The 14,129-nt window shown below is 50.0% G+C and overlaps 5 protein-coding genes across 5 annotated transcripts; 1 reads left to right on the plus strand and 4 right to left on the minus strand.

Moving 5' to 3' along the window:
• Nucleotides 1-1,690: 1,690 nt before the first annotated feature.
• BROUX77_002048 (uncharacterized protein) lies at nt 1,691-3,348 on the minus strand (the record flags this gene model as incomplete). The annotated part of the gene is made up of 2 exons (XM_073746545.1): nt 1,691-2,734; nt 2,800-3,348. 2 exons carry the CDS (start codon nt 3,346-3,348, stop codon nt 1,691-1,693), a joined length of 1,593 nt encoding a protein of 530 aa, XP_073607130.1.
• A 1,193-nt stretch (nt 3,349-4,541) lies between these two features.
• Nucleotides 4,542-5,095, plus strand: BROUX77_002049 (uncharacterized protein; the record flags this gene model as incomplete). Its single annotated transcript, XM_073746547.1, has 3 exons — nt 4,542-4,555; nt 4,629-4,736; nt 4,924-5,095. 3 exons carry the CDS (start codon nt 4,542-4,544, stop codon nt 5,093-5,095), a joined length of 294 nt encoding a protein of 97 aa, XP_073607131.1.
• A 448-nt stretch (nt 5,096-5,543) lies between these two features.
• BROUX77_002050 (uncharacterized protein) lies at nt 5,544-6,749 on the minus strand (the record flags this gene model as incomplete). The annotated part of the gene is made up of 1 exon (XM_073746548.1): nt 5,544-6,749. One exon carries the CDS (start codon nt 6,747-6,749, stop codon nt 5,544-5,546), a length of 1,206 nt encoding a protein of 401 aa, XP_073607132.1.
• A 1,996-nt stretch (nt 6,750-8,745) lies between these two features.
• Nucleotides 8,746-9,892, minus strand: BROUX77_002051 (uncharacterized protein; the record flags this gene model as incomplete). The annotated part of the gene is made up of 3 exons (XM_073746549.1): nt 8,746-9,292; nt 9,387-9,545; nt 9,858-9,892. 3 exons carry the CDS (start codon nt 9,890-9,892, stop codon nt 8,746-8,748), a joined length of 741 nt encoding a protein of 246 aa, XP_073607133.1.
• Nucleotides 9,893-10,724: 832 nt separating this feature from the next.
• On the minus strand, nt 10,725-12,654 carry BROUX77_002052 (uncharacterized protein; the record flags this gene model as incomplete). Its single annotated transcript, XM_073746550.1, has 3 exons — nt 10,725-11,529; nt 11,594-11,668; nt 11,723-12,654. The coding sequence occupies 3 exons, from the start codon at nt 12,652-12,654 to the stop codon at nt 10,725-10,727; spliced, it is 1,812 nt and encodes a 603-aa protein (XP_073607134.1).
• Between the last annotated feature and the right edge of the window lie 1,475 nt (nt 12,655-14,129).

Consider the following 14,129-nt stretch of genomic DNA (forward strand, 5'->3'; position numbering starts at 1 on the left):
CCAGTCTCCATACCACCATTCATGTTGCCTTGGCCAATGCTCTTTTTGTTTTGTTAGTATCCGGAACAAGTTGGTTCACAGGAAATACCACAATTAACTAGTTACGGAGAACTACGCCGAAATTAAATCACGATAACATAAACCCAATCAAGATATATCTCAACCAACTAAATGACAACCTAGTCAAACGGCAGATCAAAAGAAAGCTATAGTCCACGGATTGAAGCGCCTCTTGGAGAGCCTTGTTGGATAACCACGACATATAGCCTCCGCTCTTTGACGTCAGATCTTGCGTTATGGGTATGATACCGGCTCAGTCTGTTCTCCAGATACCTGTCCAGAATATCACGAAAATCGCAGGTTGTGTTCGTTTGGTGGTGTTGACAACACTCTCGCTGAGGATTTCATCTGGGTTTTGGGAAACATAAACGTTATTGTCGGCCAATCGAAGGTTCGTCCGAGTTGATAACCTGGGCCTGTCAGTATCGTGAACTGTGCATGAACTTTGACGAGCCGTACCTCTTGCAAATCTTCGGCACCTTCAACCCAGGCTTTTCACACCATCAAAGACCAGTCTTTCACGTCTTCTTCGTGACTTCTGTTCGCTCCTTTGCATTGAATTTGCGCTTGTATTCCATGGATACAAAGCGCCGTATAGTCTGCGTGCTCACATTAACCCCCGCTTGCTCGGCAAGCGCTTTCCACGTGATGGCGGGGTTTTGGCGAACAAGCCGCAGGATGTGTCGCTTCTCCGTCGCATTGAGCTTCTCGGGCTTTCCTGATCTGGGCTGGTAGTCAAGCGTAGACCGTTCCTCGAATTCACGAATAATGTGCGTCACAACAGCATGCGTCGTCTTGAATTGCTTGGCGATGTACCGACAAGTCCTTCCCACGTGCGTCAGCGCTATCATGCCCGCTTTTGCTTCGTTGGGGAATTGTTGCCCTTTTTTACGATCGGCACACAAGATATCTCCAAGAATTTTATCTGAAGGTATTTTGTTCAAAAGTTATAATGGCTCAAAGTTATTTAGTTAATTAGGTGTTGGCTAAAGAAGGTGTGAGCTGAACAAAGTTTCATCGAGTGGACACATACTTGAATCACCTGACCACTGTAATGATGACCACACAGTGCAAATAAGGCATAGCACCTCCTACGGACTTCCCAGAATCAACACACTGACAGCCGGCAGCACGAAGGCGGAAACGTCTCACCCCAAGCATTGCCGTTTTCTGGAAAAGGGAGAGACAGCAGGGTGGTGAGTGGACTTGAGAAGCGGCATAAGTAAAAGGAAACAAAATACACAAATATAAAAAACTAACGAAAAACCCCCTCCCACAAGGTTATAGAAACAAAAAGGGAACAAAAAGGGAACAGAGAAAATGAGCCCAGAAACATAAATAACCGGCGGGAATAACCAAAGCGGCGCTGGCTAAGAAATACTAGCTAATTGAATCTTGTGCTTTCACCATGGAATTTGCACGCCAAATGTGCACACAATAGCCCATCTCTATCCGACCCAACACAGATATCGGCTATTGTGACACCAGTCGAAGAAGCCCGCCTCAAGTAACATATCGTTCAAGAATCTTAGTAACATTACAACGGCAGAAATGCCCTAAATTAGCTGCTGGTTCTGATGCAGCTCCAGAGCAGCCATGAGGACGAAGACGCATTCTGTCAACACACATTCTATCTTGCTGTAGACATATGGAAGTTCCCAAAGCCACCGCTAGGGGTGTTTTGGCCTGAAGCCAGCATGCCGTTCATGGTATGTGGCTGGCGAGAAGGCGTGGTGTTGGCCAGTGTCGAGTGCGGGGTGTTAGGCGTACTAGGGCCATTTCCTGTGTTGGCGTACTGGCCAGAGTTGCCGTTGGGTGTCACCTCGCTTCCGGCCATGTTGGAGATGGTGGGCATTCCAAAAGCATTATCGGGAATATTAAGACCCCATACTTTGCCAACGTGGTCTTCAGGAATCTCGCCGCGGAAAATGCGCTGGCGCATTTGGAAGAATACCTTGCCGGTGAGCAGTGAATCGGAGCCAGCTTGGTGTGCAGAGCCGACACGCTTAATCTTCAACGTTTCCGCAATGTTCTCCAAACCTGACTTGTGCTCAAACTTGAGTAATATGTCAGCGGTGGCCGGGTCCATGGGCGTCTGATTGTTGGTGTTGTGGATCCGTATGGCATGCTTCATAAGGTGCTTAACGTCGTATGTCGCCGGGAAGTACAGTTTCATGAGTCGATCAAAATCGACTTCGTCGTTGGGAAGAGCTTGGCAAATAAGTAACTTGGTAAGGTATCCAAAGTCATAGCCGCCGTGGAAGCTAATCCACTTGACATCATTGTAACAAACGAGGCCAGAAGGGATCAGCAACGCAGCAAAGTCTTGTGGATCAATGCCATCTCGCTCGAGAGCATTGAAGTCGATTCCAGCAGTCTGCAGAGACTCAATGGACTTTTCGTTGTACATGTCGTTGCGCAGGGAAAACTGGAAGTTGAACTGCCATGAATAAGGGCATGCGCCGTTTGTAGGGAGTTTGATAGGAACAAGAGGATCGAGATCGTCAGGGCTCAGTCGAGGTGGAGGTGTCTCTCCATCTTCATTGAATAGAGTAATGCCGATTTGAATGACCCTGAGCATGTCGACGTTTGTTCGTAGACATTGGTAGTGATAGTCACTTTTTCCTCTAAAGTTTCCCATAGGCCGTGAGACCACACCAGGGAACTCGGTATCCTGTGGCACCAAAGTCAGCAAAACGCACTCTAGAGACATTTGGCGACATGCTGGCTTGTACTCACCATTGCTATATAAGGATACTTTTGGATAAGTGAACGCAGGACTGCCATCTCTTCGTGCAGGTTGTAGTTCCATACTTCACGTATCCTTCCCTTGTTAGGCTGATTTCTGACTTGTGGAGTGTGGTTATAGTCATTGGCAGTGAGGTGGACTTGTTGTTGTTGGTGCTGATGTTGATGCTGGTGTTGGTGCTGGTGCTGCTGGTTGCCGATATGCTGCTGTGGTGTTGTTTGAACGTGCTGAACTTGCTGTTGCTGCGATTGCTGTTGACCGACGTGTTGCTGCTGTTGCTGTTGCTGCTGCTGTTGTTGTTGTTGCTGCTGCTGTTGCTGAAAGTTGCCGTTGGGATAGCCAATACGGGACGGATCAACCATGCCGAAGTTTGCGGCGGCACCGATGGCAATTCCGTTGCCAGGAACGCCGGGGAACGTACTTAGCTGGCCATTGGAGCCAATGTAGCCCGGGTTAGCGCCCGGATGGTGCTGTTGGTTGTGCTGCTGGAACTGCTGGGTATGATATGTGCCCTGCATGGGCCCGTTATTGAAACGCATATTGGGCGGCATGCTGCGAGGAGGCCTTCCGGCTGGGTGACGATTCTGGTGTCTTCTTTGCGATGATATCGTGAAGAATGAGAACGCTTGGCGAGGTTCGGGATCTAGAGACAGGAGGTGCTGCGAACACTCGTGTGCTGGCGGCCAAGGTAGTGTTGATGTTTTGCGATGGCGATAAGAGTCGAGAGTCGGCTAACGCAGGCACTGTCGAGATGGAAGCGGAGCGTTAGTGCGGCGGATGGGTCTGTAGGGGTCGGGAAGTGGCCAGACAAACAGGTTTCGCCCAACGATGGAGTTTGCCGTTCCGTTCCGTTGTGGTGTTGTACCTGCACTGGAGGGATCAGCCCGTCAAGACTAATGCCGGGGTCGGATTCGGATTCGAGGACAGCAAGTCGGTGCGAAAGCCACGATGCCCGAGTGTGAAAATGAAAAGCAATGATATGATACAGGCTGTTGCCGCAGACGCAATACGGATATTGGGCAATTGAAATGCCGCGACAAATATCTCGAGGTAAGGTACGTGCTCTCAGGCAGAGGTCGATTTTTATGGGTGAAATTCGAAATTCGAAATTCGCCGTGGTGGGTGTGGGTGTGGCTCAGGGTGCCAGGAGTAGTTGTGTTCGGGGGGTTGAGTTGGAAAGGCTGACGATTGATATTTAGTCTTAGTGAAGGGAGGGGCAAGGCAAAAAAACGTGCTAAGATGCAGACGCAGGCGCAGGCACAGAGCTAGCAGGTTAGAGGGGCACAGCGATCCAACTATGCGACTGTAGGGCAGACTTTGCTGCTATGATACTGAGGCGCGTTTCGAAGCGGGAATTTGCTGACAGCACGGTTTTTCAAAGGTTTTCGCAAGTCTCAACTCCAGCCAGACGTACATGCGTGACTCCAAGGCTGACGCTTTCAATATGCTCTGGTGACGACCAGGGGCGAGCTTGGCTGAGGCGAGCTCCTGGAAGCTCAGAACAAGACTTGTGAGGGGCCCAAAGTATGCGCCACACTGGTGCGTGCAGAAGCTCGACACAGTGTCTTATACTTTTGGCCCTTTCTTTTGAGGGTATTTGCCGCAGTTTAGCCGCGCCATGCACGATACTACAACATCCATTCAATGAATGGCATAAGCATCATACATGATTGGAAGAAGTTAGCATCTAAATCCCGACCAAATCAACTCTACAACAACACATTCCACCACGATGTTTTTGACAAGGTACTGTTTGCTGCTTCTGCTTTGGCGATCATGGTTTCATTTAGATCCATGACTAACATAGCCTTCTCTCCAGGGTCCTCCGAGCTGCCGCCAATGGCCCCAAGCCCAACATCACCGGCTTCGACATGAAGGCCTTCCGTGCTGCCGGCGGTCAACCTCGCTACGACCCTTGGGAGAGATCGTATGTTTATACCTCATATCCGACCCTGAATCCCCTCGCTCGTTTACTTGGGTCACACATGTCTCGTGGTGTAGCGTCCTCTGGACCACCACCCAGCCGCCCATTCCTGCCAACCAACGACATCGAGAGACCCAAGGCGCGGCGCCACGACTGCGTAAATTCCCTCCATGCTAACAATTGTCCGTAGTGAGGCGTGGCGCTACACTGGCAGTTTTAGTCGGTGGAACCGCTACAAGAACGCCCTTCCCGGCTTGGGCACTGCGTCAGTTGCCTTTGCTATTTACTGCGCCTACGAGCACTTTTTCCTGCAGAACGAGCATCACCACGGCGACGAACACCACGACGAAAAACACCACTAATCGGACGATGCGCGTATTGCAACGAAAACGCCAGCGCCGGACGATACCATGCGCAGATTGTTGCCCGGGCGGGGGTTTTCAAAGAACTAGAGCCAGAGTCAAGCTTCGCCTTGGCACCGCACAAGAGATACTTCATGCTGGTTAAGCATAAAGACAGACTACAGAAACTGTTTGGATGCATCATAGAACAGAACAAACACAGATATACGGAAATTGTTTCAGCAACTCGGAATTTCGTTGGAGTGTGTATGTTAGCTGCGAAAAGGGCATTGCATGTGATACAGCGCAGCATCTATTTGATATTCGTCTTCCAAAACTACGGCCAAAAATGTAACTAGGTAACTAACCACCGATTCAAAAAAAGACGAAATTCAAGGGGGAAACGAAAGCAAAAACAAAACAAGGGTATAATGTCTTTCAGTGGAAGCTGGTGATTTTATATGCGGGTTCATTCGTTGACGAGAGGCTCTCCGGGCCGTGGGTTCATGGAAACAACAAGCGTAGCTATCCCGTTAGCAGCATCCAGGGCAGAGTCTATGGCCGTCTCCAAATTTGTAACACGAGTCTTCAGGTCGTGATTCTCATCACGAAGCAGGGAAACTGTATCCCAAGCCATGCTAGCAGTCTGGCCCTGGCAGTTGGAACAGTTGGAAACCACTTCCGGGATAGATGCATTATCGCCGCCACCAAAGCCTTTCCATAGCTTGTGTGCCACTTTAGACTGAAGGGTCGTCGTTGTGCGCTGCACGGCAAGATTATTGGATGAGCCAACAGATGAGCGATGCGAGAGACTATTGGGTCGTTGATGGGCGTCTTCGCTTGTTGACATGGACATTGAAGAGTGTATGGTCGGACTGCGTGATCGGGAGGAGAAAATGCTGGCTTCTTCCGCCGTGCTTTCGTTGTCTGTCTGGTCACCCTCAACGCCCAAGTCTTCTGAGAGAATAGAACCTGCAAGAGAAGGAACACTAATGCGACTTGTGTCTTGTCTCCCCAGCCCACCGCCGGCAGAAGTGTCTGAAGGGAGAGATAGAGAGCCGTCCTCGCCTGGAAATGAGTGTTTCTTTGGAGCCATTCCCTGCTCGTTTTCTTCAACACGCGCCTTCTTCTCTGCCGAAAGCGCCAGCAACAGCTCCTGCATAGAGCCTTCCTGCTCCAGTGTCTTTTTTGCCATGGTATCAAGTCTGCGCTGCAGGTCTGCGGCGCGCTTGCTTTGTTGATGATTTTCCGCGACAGCAGCCTCTATGTCGGCCTTCATCTGGGCCACCACGAGACTCTGTTCCCGATAGGCCGCCTGAAAACGGTTCAAGAGTGACCAGGCCGTGCGATGGAGATGCTTTGTAGAGGCGGTAGTTGTCGGCTCCCGGCCAAGACTGTCTGCTATTGACAGGTTGAAGAGATGTTCGTCGGTAGTGGCACACAGAGGGTCAACTGAGCGCAGACGGTGTTTTTGTGAGTACTTGGTGGTCGGGATAGTTAACATAGATATCGGCGAGGAAAGCTGTGTTGGGGAGGCGGGGGAGAGGGGGTCCCGGGGTTCTGATGCGTCCTCGAGCCGGGTTTTCAGGCTGGTGTCGTCATTATTAGGCCGCCAGCCAAGTCCCCGGTGCGTGGGGGTTAGATTGAGCGGGCGGTTGTCGCCAGTAAGTCCCATGACGTCTGATATGTCGCGGTAGTTGTTTGAAGATAAAGTCTGAGGGTTACAGGAGAAAAGACAGTCGTAGTGAGCAAGGAGCACGGCTTGGGTGTCTTGATATTCGACCAGGTGGGCGCAAGCAGACCCAATGACCCCTTCTAGGCTCTTTGCTGCTGGGCGGGGGGCGCAGGATAAAGACACGTTCCTCTAGATGTTGGGCGTGGGTAGGCTGATGGAGTCTTGTTCCGGGGTGTCTTGGAGTGATCCAAGGAGCAGAGACGGAAATCAGCGAGCGTACAGCGACGCCTGGCGCGTCTTAGGAAAGCGATTGGTGGTGTTGTGAAGCTTGGCGGCTTGGACTGAAAAGGTGAGACAGCAGCCGCGACAAAGAGAAGCGGGGGGGATTGCGATGATGGGTAAACAAAAGGAGAAGATGATCAAGATTGAGAACAAACCGAGGTAGTTGGTTGAGATGAGAAAAAAAGAAAGGAGGATCTAAGAAAGAAATAAAAATAAAAAGTAGAGGCGAAGAATAAAAAAAAGTCCGATATCTGCCACCACGAAACGATTACACCATCCAAGTACAGCCATCAATGCGCTGGCGTGGAGTGGGCCACCAAGGCATAAATGAACATTAACCTGCCGGCTCTACAGGCATAAAACAGGAATACCGGACCAGTAGCAGCTTTGAGACTGATCAAAGTAACTAACTAGCGAATGGCCTACGAGTACATACACAGACGGCCTAAAGAAACACACATGAAGAGGCCGTTCGAGAATGTGGGTGGAAGCTGACAAGGAGAGACACGCGGCAAGGGATTCTGCCAAGGGCAATCACAGGTGCCCACTGCAGGCCATGCAGATGCTTTTCTGTGGGGGAGCGGCCTGTAGACTACGATCCGATCTTCAATCTTGATCCATCTTGGCTTCTGTCTTGTGTCCAATATCTGACCATCTGGGCACAGGACCAACAGAATTAATACATTCTGCAATAGGAACCAGTAAGCCAGACACGGAGTACATGCATACAAGTAACACACTGATACACACGCAGTAACTATACACCACGCACAACTGCTTTTGCTTCTACGCACCCCTCCCTCGCCTTCACTCACCTCCCTCCCCGCGACAAAGAAATGCCAGCTCGGTGTGCCCTTGATCAGTGCGCCGGATTCTGCGCCAAGGGAGCCACGCGCGAAACAAAATAGCCTTTGGAATGTGTGTGCACTGGCCGAGCCTCTATCATCTCGACTCCCTCTGGGCTGACACACACACACACACACAACCAAGCAGACCGACACCCAGCACTGTACCAAGAGCAGCTGGCCAGACTCCATCTACCTGTGGGTGTTTGCACATAAACACTGGCCGTATTGTCTGGTTTCGCCCTGCTGGCGTGGCCCCGAAACAACCGCATTCTTTTGCGAGGTCAGCCATGTGTTGACTGGAATCCTGTCAGAAAGCCAGCAAATATGTATACAGGGCTAGTTCTACAGACCACAAAACATCAAAGCTTTCACTTTCATCGGTCTCTATTTCAAGCATTCGCGTAGCCAAATGCAGACATGTCTCTATCTGAACCGTAATCTGTTTAATCTGGGGTTTTGAAAATCTGGACAGTCGCATCTCCTGGCTTCGATCGAGCGCTGGCTTGATTCGTAACCCTAAATAATACCAACCCCCACATTACGTATGGTAATAGGAACATTGAACATCGCCAGTTTCACAGTCAACATACATTTCCCAGAATCTCAATATTCTACTATTCTGCAAATATCGAAGCATAAGTGAATGATAATAATGACTAAAGGAAAATAAAACCCCCGAGGAAAAGAATCAACGCCCGTATGATAAAGTGACCATAACAACCCCAAGCCAAGTCCAGCCAGTATCATGGAACAACAACACTGACTGTCCATTTTCTTTTCTAAAAAATTAGATATTTTCAGAGTTTTTTTTGTCGCTTGCAGTTTATTTTTTTTCATATCGTCCGAATTCTATCGCATAAAGACACTTAGTAGAACGACTCGACGATAGAGTCCTTCATCTGGGTGTTGATCTGGCCCGGAGCAGCGCCCTCGCCCAGACGGAACACACTCTCAATGACACTCAGCTCAGTAGCCGTGGTATCAAGGCCAGTCACAGCCATCCAGTCGTTGACAACCATGCCGCCGCCAATGACGTTGCTACCTCTGTTGACAGAGCCAGCAACCAGCGGGACCTGGAGCAGCGACGACAGCTCGTCCTGGTCCTGCACGCTGGTCTTGGGGTGCACTAGACCACCCTGGTTGCTGAGCGACATGTATGAGCCAACAAGCACGTTGTCGGCAACGGTCTGGCGGAACACCTCGACACCTAGCACGTCGGCAATGATCTCCTCAGTCTCGCGTTCCAGGTCGGGGTGTACTAGGGCAATGTGGTCGTTGCAGACAATCACGTTACCCAGCGCCGACAGGCGCTCCTCGATGCGTTGTATCCGGACGTCGTCGGGCAGGCTGTTGCGCAGGTGCTGGAGTTCCTGATCAGAGGTGGTAGTAGGGACAAGAAGCCCCTTGCGGTTACTATATTATACCAAACGGCCTTGGGTTAGATTTGCTGTATCTCCTTGACGGCGGACATCATGTCCCCCAAATGAAAACTAGAAAAAAGACTTACCCAGATGTTAACCGGCCAATGATGCGCGTGCCACCAATAGTCGTCCGGCAGATGGGAATCACATCCTGCAGCTCGGCTTCAAACACACTGTAAAAGTTCTCGCTGCCGCCAACGGCGACCAGCGCATACGAGTTGGTGAGAGTCGCAAACACGCCGACCCTAGAAAAATGAAGGTGATGACCATTAGTAAAGAGTACTATAGAGTATGATCTTGTGTCTTGGTCGCTGTCGTCCCAGAGCCGAAGCCATATCCCATCAAGAAGCGGCTGATGCGTTTTTTTTCTTCGCAATACGAGTCCCCGTCAATCTAGCAGCAATGTCTGATACGGGTCTAGACCGCTTCATTTCGGTGCTGATGTTGATCTCGACGGGGACCCGCGGATGATTTGGACGAGACACATCTGCCATCGCCTCATGGGATGCCAAGCGACGACGAATCCGAGCGTGATATGGAGGGAGAGGAACACTCACTCGTTGGAGTTCTCAAATTGCGCTCTGACAGCCATGTCTAATATCGGAACCGAGTATAATCAAGAAAGAGTTGGTTTGCCGAAGAAAAGGTGAGATTAAGTTGTTGTGAGGAGAGTCCCGTCTAAAAGAAATAAGGCGAGACGAGAAAGAGAGTTCTTGGGTTTGTTGAAAGGGGTATGACGATATCCACAAGAACAGTAAAAGTAAAAGAAGAAGAGTTTGCACGGCAATATATACGCGGATAACTTGGCGATGTTGCTCTCACTAACTAATTACACCGTCTTCAAACTTGTTTCTTTTTTCTCTTTGCTCGAGATTTTTTTCTGCCAGTTTTAGCGGGGTCAGCAATGGATAAGCCTAACCTGGAGTTAAAGTGGGGGCTTTCCGCTCAATCTAGAAAGTCGGTCTCTACGCCATCCTTTGCATCATCGCAGCATCATAACGACAAAAGCCACAGTAGAGCTCAAGGGTCTGTGTTGATCAGGTGTGTAGATGGCATTCGAAAGGACTATTCTGTATGAATCATGCTGCGCTCATGGGCACGAGGCCTCTCACAGCGCGTGTGGAGCGTGCTATGGTGGCTCTCCAGCCGAGGTTTCATGGGTTAGACCATCAAGTTTAACCCTTAAATCTTATGGGTGGTCTAGTATTAGCCATTATGAGTCAAATTGTTACCATTCCCTTGGCGACGGATAGTTATAGTAACATTCACATTGGCGGAGAACTTTATAAAGATGTGACTTCGAGTTTAGGCATGCGAATGCTTCAATACCATTTATAAAAGTACCATTTCGCGGTATTGGCTGGGCTTGGAAAAAGTGTATGATTACCAACGACAAAACCAACACTCGCCATTTCCGATCCGTCCTATCTTAGTTGAATCGCAGGCGAAAACTGCGGCCCGGCAAACCCTATCACCTCAATAGATTGTAAAAAGGTGTGACCTGACTTATATGCTGGACACCACATCTTCAACAAGATGTTGCGTGTGGTTAGTGGTGATTCAAATTCAATGGTACACTTGGAATTTTCCATCACAAAGCGTGCCTGAGGAATTAATAAGCTACCTCCTACGGCACGAACCGCATCCTGAGTGGCAGCCTGCGAAGCTTGGCGCGCAACATCCAGACTTGTATTGCTGGAACCTCTGTCATGACGATGTGACTCTAGAGCCGAGTATCGTTCAATAAGACGGTTGAGGAAGTCAGTGCCGTTGGTGTTGGGTGCTCGATGAACATGTCTATTGCTTGTTGGCGTCGATGGAGAGTGGTGTCGGATAAGGGGAGGTACACGTATGGGACGCTCATCGTTCTCAAACGGAAGTGTTCCTATACGATTCGGAGGAGAACGGGGTGGTTGTCTCCTGCGTCTATTCATTCTGAAGCTGGTGCCGGGAAAGATTCCAAAGGTTTCTTCGACATCTAGGCCTAGATCAAAGCCGAACTCGGGGTAGTGTACGTGGTATTCATCGCTGGCAATGCTTTCGTTGTCGGATTCTTCGTTTCCTCCAGAGACTAGGACATTGACGTGCTGGGATGGGTCGGCCCTGAACTCTCGTGGGAGGCCGTGAACATCGGTGCTGTCACGCTGGCCTTCATTTCCATCCGACTCCAAGTTGCTTCCCGTGAGGATGGCTTGTTCGAGACGCCGATGCTGCGTCCGGTTGCCCGTCCTGGAAAGAAAGAACATTATCAGCACAGCGTCATAGACACTATTGATCCCATGATTGAACTTACGGCATTTGATAACATGCAGTTCTTCGGAAAACGTCATCTTTTTCCATAGCAAGAAACACCATGCCGGCTGGAGAGCTGTAATACAGTTAGTTTAATGACTCTCAAAGTAGTAGAAATGGAAGGACTTACATATCCATAAACCGGGACTTTGGCGCCCGAATGACTATTTTCTGTAGACTGAATGGCGTAGCGTTTTGGTGTTGAAGTACAATATTGCAGCTAGCAACATCAAAATCGTATGATCGGACATCAGGCAGCATGGTGTTGTTTATCTCGGCACATGTCATGAAAATTGGGCCGTTCTCTTGCACAATCTCCATCTGAAGAGGGCCAGATTCTACTTGGCCATATCTCCCATAGTAAGGGCTAGGCTGCACATTCGTATCAGGCCTGAGTCGCCTTGTTTTTCGCGCATCATCAGACAACATGTTTAACGGATTGGTTGAGCTAGAAACATGTGAATGGCCAGGACTGAGAAGAAGAGGATAGAGCGCTTCGCGGTATTGATCGTTTGAGAAGGGCTCGGCATCTGAGTCGGGCTGAGAATCAATTTCTTCGTGCTCGCTGGGCTGTTCATTGTCGGAAGCCTGGTCACTATGAGATCCAGGATCGTATAACGAGTCTTCTCGGAGGTTATCTTGCGGCTGGCCCAAGTCCCATCCAGGGTAGGTCGGTATTGAAATGTCAAAGCCAGTTGCAGAATCTGTTGTGATGGCAGGTGGTGATATAAAATCTGAAAAATGGTACATGGACGGCATCAGCGAAGCCGCAATATAGTCTCTGGTCAGAGAATATTGGTTGGGGAAGACAGTGGGCTCGGATTGGTGTTGCTGAGCTGAGTTGTGTTGTAGGTTATGGTAGGACAGTTCGTCCTCGGAGTCGTCAAGAAGATTTAGGAGAGAAGTTGACTGGTCGCCTGGGAACGCTGTCGGTGAAGCTCCATAAGATTGCCTATTTTCGCGGCGGAGACTCAGGGCTTCGCGGACTCGAAGAGTCTCATGAGTAACATTTAAACTATCGAAGTCGCGCAGTCGTTGCTGGCGACGGTTCAATGACGACATGATGGGCGTTAGATTAGGGAGTGGGGATGGGTAGAGTAAAGGGAGAAGCCAAACTATCGAGGAGAGCAAAAGAAAGAAAAGAGCGGAGGTGCGCGGGTGGAAGGGTATCTAAATAATGCTCGCAGAGACCGCCACAAGAGGTAGGTCACACTAAAAAGAGGATAAGCGCTGGGCTCGGGGTATCGAGAAGCTATCGCCGAGCTTCTTATTGGTGGATGATGGTGGGCTTCGATGAGGCACAAGTAGAGCTGGAGGGCAACGCAGAGGCACGACGACAGCAGCAGCGAAGAGGGCTGGTCGGGTGCCAAGAGATGCAGAAGAGGAGAGCCGAAGCAGAAGGACAAATGGTGGATAATTCAAGAAGGGCGGTGGGTGACAGTTTGCTGATGGGGTGTTGCTTTTGTCAAGTATGCCAGTTACATACAAATACAAACCCGAAAGCCAACAGCAGTGCCAAGAAGTGAGACAATCGACAACAGGGAAAAGCGAGCATCAAACCAGCAGAGGCGTTGGCTTTGACGTTGGCGATGGGCCTTGTAGCTGGCAGTGTCAGAGCGGGAACGAAGTGTGAGAGCGGGCGTATTATCAGGAGGAGGAATCAAATGATGTCACGGTTGGAGGTTGTAATCGGCGTGGTGGGATGGGAAATGTATGGGAGGAAGAAAAGAGAACAGAGGGGAAGGAAAGACAAAAAGATGCAAATGAGGGGAAACCAGGTGCAGAGTTGTGAAGCGCAAGAGACGGAAGGCACGCCCGGATGAAATAGGCGGTCGCGCAAATAGCGGCACGTCCTCTGATAGAAGCGCAAAACAGGACGTAGGCGGGCTGGACTTGAGCGGCAAAGAGCCAAAACTGGAGAACATCTGAAAGCGGACTCAAGAGGCGGCAGAGTCAAGTTTGGGAGGCAGATGCAAATAAATGTAGTCTAGTGTTTACATCAGGACCCATGCTATGCATTTGCAGCGTCTAAAGAACACAATAGTGCACGTGGGCTTTTTTCTTAGTTGAGCTAAGAGATCATGGACTATCGGCGGCGAATAGCGATGGCGATGGTGATGGCGACTATGTGATATGGGTAACTAACTAACTGACCAATGCTAATTACTTGTAGCTACTGGTATAGAACCGCCCCAGACTGTGAGCTGTAGCCTGCGTGCTTTGACGAGAGCATGGATCGTAAGAGGATTCCTGGAAACAATGGAATGGAATAGCTAAGGAAAAAAATGTCAGCGAGGAATCAGCAGAACGTTGTTGGGCGAGGAGGACGGACGAGTGCTCCTGTTGATTCCATTGAACCCTCAGGATTCAAGACATCCAACAATAGTGGTAGCAGAGGGCAGAGCTCCATGTCTGGTGATGGGCAGAACAGAGCACCACAAGAGGTATCCGGGCACGCTGTCAACAGGGATAGGCCGGCCACGGCTAGACTGATGCTGGCTTACTTTGGCACATGTTTCTAGTTGGTTCGTTTTGGG

This window comes from Berkeleyomyces rouxiae (genome assembly GCF_048999995.1).
Source record: "Berkeleyomyces rouxiae strain 22BRR77 chromosome Unknown BrBRR77_ptg000002l, whole genome shotgun sequence".
In the NCBI taxonomy this organism is placed as follows: Eukaryota; Fungi; Ascomycota; class Sordariomycetes; order Microascales; family Ceratocystidaceae; genus Berkeleyomyces; species Berkeleyomyces rouxiae.